Raw genomic sequence first — 9,243 nt, 5'->3', positions numbered from 1 at the left:
CACACCTGATACTGTCACGGTACGCTATTACATAACCTCGAGTTAACTTTGAATCATCTTGCAGTTTTGATTTTGTTTTTCTCCGTTAGACTCTCACTGAATAATCGGGTGTGCTTGATTGTGCATGTGTGAATACTGTGCTTAAGTAATAAGCAATTTAATCGATAAACCCTATAGGCATTACTTAGAATTAAATACTCAACTGAATTCAATTGTAGTATCTTCATACTCTCAATAAAGTTTGCTAGTATTTAGTTCTTAGCACTTGGCATTCAGATTTAGAGTGTTGTTTGAAGGTGTTTTCCGTGGGTTGAAGCAGTCATCCTCCTGGTTAACTTGTTTACTTGTCTGTCTTTCGTGTGGCGTTCTCCAGTTTCAGTTTCAATCTCATGCGCTTGCGTTACACCTGCGTAAATTTGTCATGCAAATACCACTAACCTAAGCACATTTTGCCCACTTCCTTATATTGCCCGGTATTATATAGCTTATACCAGTACGTTATCCTTTGGGCCCAACCCTATGTAATTCACACTTACTACCTGAGTACACCTACGTGGTGTATAGGTTAGTTGTTTACTTACCTGTAGTATCCACCACTCAAACATAGGTAGTGTGGGTATCCCACTCACCTGTCGTATTGTTGTATACCAGTAGATATTCTACCTGCCGTGTATACATTTCTTCATACCATTGTGGTCATCAGTTCAGTTACTATGGCGTCCGATGGTATGTCTAAAGAAGAAATAGACCAACTTGTGTCTACTCTCAATGCACTGAAGTTACGCCCAAAGTCTGACTCCCCCGAAGACTTTATGAATTGGATGCGTGAATGCTCTGGTACCCCCGTGGTAAAGACCGAATCGGAGGATCCAGAAGATGCCAAGGTCAAGACCAATACCATAATCAAGGTGGCAGAGGTACCACGCCTTCCATTCTTTTCCGGAGAGGTAAATAAGGATACCACATATGATATTTGGCGCTATGAAGTACAGTGCGTCTTCCAGGACAAGATACACTCTGAGGACAACATCAAGCAAGCCATCAGGAGGTCACTCAAAGGGACTGCTGCTAGAGTTTTACTTAGGTTAGGCCCACATGTTGATGGAAGCACTATTCTAGCTAAAATGGACAGCGTCTTCGGAGAAGTAGATGCCACAGAGACACTTCTTGCCAAATTCTACTCAGCTAAACAGACAGAGACGGAGTCAGTTGCTACCTGGGCTGTACGTCTAGAGGACCTCTTGGGCCAAGCCATCGATGCAGGAGAAGTTGCCTCTCACAAACAGGACAGGATGCTTAAATCCATGCTATGGACGGGACTTTTGCCCAAGTTGAAGGATGTTTCTGGACATAAATATGATCAGAGCCACACCTATAGTGATCTTCTCATCAGCCTTAGAAGAATAGAACAAGAACTCAAGATGCGTGAAGAGTCTCCCGCCCTACTTTCCCACTTGATGAATACAAAGAAGAAGTCTACTCTTGGTATGGCAGCTGTCTCTAAGGAGAATACGGAACTGGCAGAGATCAAGGGGATGATCAGGAAGCTTACTGGGGAAGTAGCTGATCTCAAGAAAAAGCGTGATACACCCTATCAAACCCAGGCACAACCACAAGTTGAGTATTCAAGCAACTGTTACACACCATTTCAGGGATTTCACACGATGCCACAACATACCCAGAGTCCTCCAGCTCAACATTCACTCCCTACTACGTTTCGGAACGCTCAGAACAGCAACGTCCAGGGACAGCAAGCCTTTAGACCCAGGACAGTCAGGCCAAGACAAGGATGGACAACTGATGCCTATGGACAACCTACTCCCATCTGCTACCGCTGTGGTCAACCCGGACACATCAGCTACAAGTGCACAGTTAGGATGGATCACAGTTGGGGTCCGTTAAACTGAGGAGGATCCATAGTGCGGGGCGAACTATGGATTTTAGTGTACAGAGCCCCAAAGATGATGACATAATCGGTCTCGTGGGCACTGCATCAGAAGTAGAAATTGCCGTTCATGGAGTGGATACTAAAGCCCTTCTGGATACTGGAGCAACTGTATCAACCATGAGTGAGTCTTTCCATCGTGATAATCTGTCTCATATCACTATACAGCCACTACAAGGTATCCTACATGTAGAGTGTGCGGATGGTAAGCCGCTACCATACCTCGGATATGTTGAAGCATCCATAAAAGTCACAGGTATGTTACCAGTTGACCAGCAAGGTCTATTCTTAGTTGTTCCCGACAGTGAATACAACGAGGCGGTACCTGTTCTTATTGGCACTAACATTTTGAATTCACTTATGGTCAAGTGTAAAGAACAACATGGAAACCGATTCTTACAGTCTGCTAATCTCTTCACCCCATGGTACCTGGCTTTTAGATGCCTTGTACTTCGAGAGAAGGAGTTAGCAAAGCGTCAGAACAAGTTAGCCATAGTGAAGAGCGCTGAGTGCAAGAGGATTATCATTCCACCTAACAGCGAAGTGAAGATTCATGGATATATGGATAAACGGCTTGATTATCACCCCACTTGTGCTGTACTACAAGCCACGAGAACTTCAGCAATACCAGATGACCTTGACATAGCTCCAAGCTTAGTCACTTACAATGACCAACAGAAGAAGGGGGTTGAAGTCTATGTTTGTAATATTACCGCTAGGACTGTTGCTGTACCACCTAATGCCATACTATGCGAATTACAACCAGTGACCGTTGAAGATGTTCCTCAGATAAATGACTCTGTTGATGAACCATTGATTGAGAAGATGGACTTTGAGGAAGCTGCCGTAACTCCTGATGAACTGGCCCGAGGCAAAGATGTTATCCGACAACATTTGGACATCTTTTCAAAAGGGGATATGGATGTTGGCTTTACTGACAAGGTAGTTCATAGGATCGAGCTGACGGATGAGTGTCCATTCAAGCAACGACATAGGCGGATTCCGCCTCCAATGTATCAAGAAGTGAGAGATCATCTCCAACAACTTCTCCTTGGTGGGGTCATTCGCAAGTCACATTCACCTTGGTCATCTAATGGTGTACTGGTACGAAAGAAAAAGGGCAAACTTAGGCTATGTGTAGACTTCAGACAGCTCAATAATAGGACCATCAAGGACAGCTATTCTTTGCCGAGAGTGGAGGAGATGTTTGATGCCCTGGTTGGATCCAAATACTTCACAACGTTGGACATGAAGAGTGGGTGTCATCAGGTTGAGTTGGCTGAAGAACACAAAGAAAGGACAGCTTTCACAGTCGGACCACTCGGATTTTATGAGTATGTCAGGATGCCCTTTGGTCTGTGCAACAGCCCCACCACTTACCAGCGACTGATAAACGAGTGCTTTGACGGACTTCATCTCAAGATCTGCTTAATCTACATAGATGACATCATTGTGTTCTCGGACACTTATGAAGAACACTTGAATCGACTTGCCAGAGTCTTCCAGAGGATCAGAGAGTGTGGGCTGAAGTTGACACCCAACAAGTGCTCTTTCTTCAAGGAGAGGATAAAGTTCCTGGGGCACGTGGTGTCATCGAAAGGAGTTGAAGCAGATCCACACAAAGTACAGCGTATCAAGGATTGGCCACGTCCTACAACGCCAGAGCAAGTCCGTCAGTTCCTTGGTTTCGCTGGTTACTATCGTAAGTTTGTGAAGGATTTCGCAAGGATTGCTCACCCACTCTCAAGCCTGATGCCAGCTCCAAAGGAATCCAAGAGGACTAAGAAGAAGAACTATGCTTGTAAGCCTTGGTCTTGGGGTACAGAACAAGAGTCGGCTTTTCAGAAATTGAAGGAGGTCCTATCGTCACCACCTGTGTTGGGATACCCTGACTACACTAAAAGGTTTGAGCTACACACAGATGCCAGTGCATGTGGGCTTGGTGCAGTTTTATACCAAGAGACAGAAGATGGGAGGAAACAAGTAATCTGCTACGGGAGTCGTGGATTAAGTAAATCAGAGAGGAATTATTCGGCACACCGTTTAGAGTTCTTGGCTCTCAAATGGGCAGTGACAGAGAAATTCAAGGATTACTTGTATGGAAACACTTTCACCATATATACGGACAATAATCCACTGACTTATGTGCTCACCACTGCCAAATTGGATGCAACAGGTCATCGCTGGTTAGCAGCACTTTCAGCTTATAACTTTGACATTATCTATCGTCCAGGCCAGAGTAATGCTGATGCAGATGGATTATCCCGGCTACCAGGATTGACCAGGGAGGAAGAGGAGGAATCACAAATTCCTACAAAATCTGTCAAAGCTGTGTGCAACATTATTCATTCCCAACCGTTTGTGGAATCCCTATGCCCCTATATCAGCTGAGGTCATCGACATGGATCTGGACCAAGGACAAGATATGAAAATGACGCAACATGACCAAAAGAGACTGGAGGAAGATGCAATATCAAGATCCAATTCTCCGACCGTGGATTGCAAGTGTGAGATCTGGAGTTAAGCCAAGGAAACAAATGATTCCACCTACAACGTCTGATGCTTGCCTCTTCAGAGTTTTTGACAGTCTAATCTTGGAGAATGGGGTTCTATATCGGCAGATAATCACAGGGGAAAAGAAGAGACTACAGCTGGTACTTCCGAGCTCTTGTGTAGATAGAGCGATGACAGGATGCCATGATGAAGTGGGGCACCCTGGACGGGACCGTACCCTTTCACTGATCCGGGACAGATTTTTTTGGCCAGGAATGGCAAAAGATACTGACGCCTGGGTACGTGCTTGTGGAAGATGTCTCCGAAGAAAGTCTCCCACCAATGCCAGAGCACCTTTAGTGAGTATCAGCACCAGCCAGCCGCTGGAGTTAGTATGTATGGACTTCCTTTCCCTGGAATCGTCACGAGGATACGAAAATGTTCTGGTAATTACAGACCATTTTACCCGGTATGCCATGGCTATTCCCACACGGAACCAGACAGCAAAGACGACTGCAGAGACCTTCTACACCAATTTTGTTCAACACTATGGAATGCCACAGCGTCTCCACACAGATCAAGGAGCCAACTTTGAGGGCAAACTCATTAAGGAATTGTGTGACATATTGAATATCAAAAAGTCAAGGACCACTCCATACCATCCCATGGGCAACGGCATGTGTGAGCGGTTTAACAGGACCCTCTGTGACATGCTGGGCACCCTATCACCTGATAAGAAACGGGATTGGAAGAATTATGTAGGACCTTTAGTTCACGCATACAATTGCATTCGCTATGAGACCACCGGCCAGACCCCATTCTTCCTCATGTTTGGACGTGAACCTAGATTACCCATCGATCTTGCTTTTGGCTTAGAACTCAATAGAGAGAGGAAGTCAGTGTATCAGTATACCAAGGCCCTCCGGGAAAGACTCAGGAGTGCTTATGAGCAGGCATCTAAGACTACCCGCAGTGCTCAAGACAGACAGAAGGTCGGATATGATCTGAAGGTTAGAGGAGGAACCATTGAAGTAGGAGACCGAGTGCTGGTAAAGGTTTTGGCGTTTGATGGACGACATAAACTGGCAGACCGATGGGAGGAGGATGTACACATAGTCCTGGAACAGCCTAAAATGGACATTCCTGTATTTGTTGTCCGTAAGGAATCTGGAGAAGGACGTAAGAGGACTTTACATCGCAATCATCTACTACCTATCGGAGCTATATTACCAGCAGAGGATGCTAAGCCTAAAATGAGACCAACTCCCATGCCTAGACGAAGGACCTTGATTGTACCATCTCCCTTTCAAGAGACGACATCAGAGGTGATAAATGAGAAGGAGAGTGATACCATAGAACTTGGAACAATTACAGTGCCTGTTCAGACGTTTCAAGAAGCAGCAGAAGTTCATGGCTCCCTTGCGATGAACACAGTGTCTGCTGAAGATGAGTTATCTACCCAAGAGAGGACCGGTGACGACCAAGAATTTCTTGAAGTAGAGGGATCTTCTTCTGGTGGCGACGGCCATATGTCAGTGTTGTTGGAGGAACAGCAGGACACAGAAGAAAATCCAGAAGTCGATGCAACTGCAAACAATGATGGGGACATAACTGGACAGGAGATAGCTGGAGTCCAGATAGCTTCCGCCGCTGCATCTACACCGAGATCTCCACCTGAACCTGCTCCAAGGCGTTCAGGAAGACAAATTAAGAAGCCTCCTTGGATGACGTCTGGGGAGTATGTCATGAGTCACAGAGTGCCACCTTCAGATGCTAATATGGACAGGAGATCCAGAGCCATTCAAGAGCTTGCAGCTAGTGGCGTTCTAGAAAGACTGAGTGGCAGCCTTTCTCAAGCTTTTATTTCCATTCTGGATGGAACTTCCAAATGACGAGGACGTCATTTCATGGGGAAGGGAAGTATGTGGCCAGGTCATGTTTTTAATCGTTATTAGTTTCATAGTCTATACGTTTCAATATTAAGAACTTGTATATAGTTAATATATAGTGTATAGGTGTCAGCTTTTATGTGTACAAATAAAATATAACAAACCCTCTCAGTTAAATGTATCCCTGCACCCACAATCACTCCAATTAACAATAGTCTCCCTACTGGGTCAGGCCAGCTTCTGACCCATGCGCTTCCACTCTGCACATGCTTCTTTTGTCTTTCTGTCTCAGTTTCTCTGGTCAGCTTGCCACCTATTGTCTGCTAAGTTTTAAAGGTTTGTGTTACACACAGCTTAGTGGCAGTCAATAAAGATCATAAAAAGAGGAGGATCAATTCAGTATATTGGATGTTTTATGGAGTTAATGAGGAGTTTATCAGGTCAGTACATATATTGTATGTGTATTTATGATATTGTATATAGTGTACCCCTTACGGAAGTGTTATATTAATGCTTCCGTGTATAAGTAAATGTATCTATTGTACAACTAAATGTATCTATTGTATAACTAAATGTATCACCATGTTCCCAACTATCAGTACCGTCGGTTGGACGAGTATGTTAAGTGAAATTTATCTAAATTACGTCATCGAATATAAATTACATATTTACATTAAATATGGCATATACAGTTGGTCTCTACCAGGCTAAAACTAACTAGACAAAATTAACAGATGGTGTGAATGTATAATCGTGTGAATGTGATATGAAGTGGTGAGGGTAGATGTGAGATTTGTGGATTTTATCATAACGTATCTTATATACCATTATTAGTATTATCAAGGTTGTATTTTAATTTTTTAGAATGATCTTCGACAACTCGACTGCATGAGAGGTCGTAGTCACTCATTGCCACACAGTGGTAAGTGTACATTATAGGACCTTATAAGTATTAAACTAAATGCATTTTCCTCAGGTATATGTGCAACATACTTATTGAATATCCTAAATGATTTATGTATGTATGAATAGTTTTCATGTTGTTATTTATATTTTGCAATGTATTTGTGCTAGAGCAGTATCAGGGCTAGCTATATCCCGTTAATAAATGGAAAGTGCAATACTTCCATATGAATGCCATGTTATGAATGCTACGCTCAAATATGTAGTTACGTGTATGTATGTTTTCAGGGTCACCTCAACTATTCATTTTAATTGAAATAAACGGCTGTCAACTATAACCACAAGTAGCGTTGTGTTGCGTGCACCCCTCCACCAACATTACCCCTCTACCCGCTACTACAGATGGATGGATGGATGGATGGATGGATAAATGGGTGTAATATGATTCGACACAACTTGAACGTATTCCGCAAAGGGGCCACAGATTAAAGTCAGATGGGTCAAACTTTTAGAAAACAGAAAGACTATATGAAACTCATTTCATGTTGTTGCAGCCATTCTAATCCTAAACATGCTGTTTACTTAAAAACATCTCAAGGTAGCTGTGTTCCTGTACCATGAGTATTGTAAGCCATGCATCCGTTTATTTGATGATTACAAGATGTGTCACAGGCGACATTACACTAATTTAAAGGGCACTGGTACGGAGCGAATAATGTTTCTCGTCAACGGTCTAATTACGAAACCAAACTGCCAATTGGTCAGCGCCCGCTCCCTCGACCATGACGGACAAAGAGACTGGGCTCCGGTCCACCTTAGCAGAATTTCTTCACGGAGGCCGGATGGCCATCATATGCCATTATTTAAAAATATCCATGGTATTCCTTGTCTGGTCGTTACAAAATATCCCAGCAGTGTAGTTTTTTGCGGATGCTTGGATGGTATAGTGACTGATCCAATTTGATCCTATTTCTGTGTTTTTAACCTCGATATTAAATCATTTTATGTGAAAATATGATGTCTACAGGCACGTAGCAAGCCACTAATTTCGGTCCGAAAGATTGCAAAGCTTTATATTCAAATAGTTTTGAGTGTTGGCCCAGCTGTGATAGCAAATATCATACGTAAATTTGGGTAGCTATGGTAGCTACCCTGGTTTATTATTTATGATAATAAAAACACACAGTTGATTTATTTGAATTCGTAAACTAAAAACAATGACTTTGCTATTGGTAGAGAAATCTGAAAATTTTCTTAGGTAAAAAAACTGATTACACCTATTTACCCAAGTACACAGCAAATGGCTGTATGTAATTCTTATGTAACGAAGTTCCGTGGGTTTTCCTCAAAACAGTTTCGGCCCATAAGTGTTTTCAGGCTGCATGCGACACAGAGATTACATGTTCCTTGCTGTAACTCGCGTTTGGTGGTGTAAACCTACACGTGTTATTTGTCATCATTCTCTTCGGTGGTCAGTTAATGAATTTATAACAGGTATAATTAGTGGTAACACCACCCAGGTTACTCAAAAAGGTTCCCATTTTCTCCTGTCTGGAGTAAATACGCAATGTTAAAAATTAAGGTCTGTAGTAGCAAATGTATTGCATGTTATGTAATATGTGCATTAAGTGATGCAAGAGGGTTTATCAGCTGAGTTACAAAAAAAAAAAAAAAAAAAAAAAAAAACATCGATCAAAGGATTAACCGATAACACACAGATTGATTTCTTTCCTTTATCTTCTACAGCGGATTTGTCAAAAGGTAGTGTGTGTAGATGTACAAATCTATACTGACTACACCCTGTCGTAAAGTGCGAGTGTAAAAACAGTATCCTCCCTTCAAAGAATTAACCACCATTGCGTTGATTGATTGCTCCTTACTGGTTAACTAAATTACTTAGAATGAAGGTCATCATACAATAAGTTGCCAGTTGTGCCATCTTGGGTGACCAATGAGAGGTTTATCTGGTTATCTGGATGTGTTACTTTTTCGCAAATTAGACTGTTGTAAGAA

General features: G+C 42.7%; 1 protein-coding gene across 1 annotated transcript; it reads left to right on the top strand.

Annotated features, from left to right (window-relative positions):
• The first annotated feature begins 4,764 nt into the window (after window positions 1–4,764).
• Window positions 4,765–6,330, top strand: LOC137298765 (uncharacterized). The gene has a single exon (XM_067831040.1). It carries the CDS (start codon window positions 4,837–4,839, stop codon window positions 6,328–6,330), a length of 1,494 nt encoding a protein of 497 aa, XP_067687141.1. The 5' UTR covers window positions 4,765–4,836.
• Window positions 6,331–9,243: the final 2,913 nt, after the last annotated feature.

This window comes from Haliotis asinina, chromosome 10 (genome assembly GCF_037392515.1).
Source record: "Haliotis asinina isolate JCU_RB_2024 chromosome 10, JCU_Hal_asi_v2, whole genome shotgun sequence".
NCBI classification, from domain to species: domain Eukaryota; kingdom Metazoa; phylum Mollusca; class Gastropoda; order Lepetellida; family Haliotidae; genus Haliotis; species Haliotis asinina.
This window is presented reverse-complemented; position numbering and strand designations above follow the sequence as displayed.

What these genes read in the sequence shown, in the direction of transcription:
- LOC137298765 (XM_067831040.1), top strand. Translation starts at nt 4,837, where the DNA reads ATGGACTTCCTTTCCCTGGAATCGTCACGAGGATACGAAAATGTTCTG.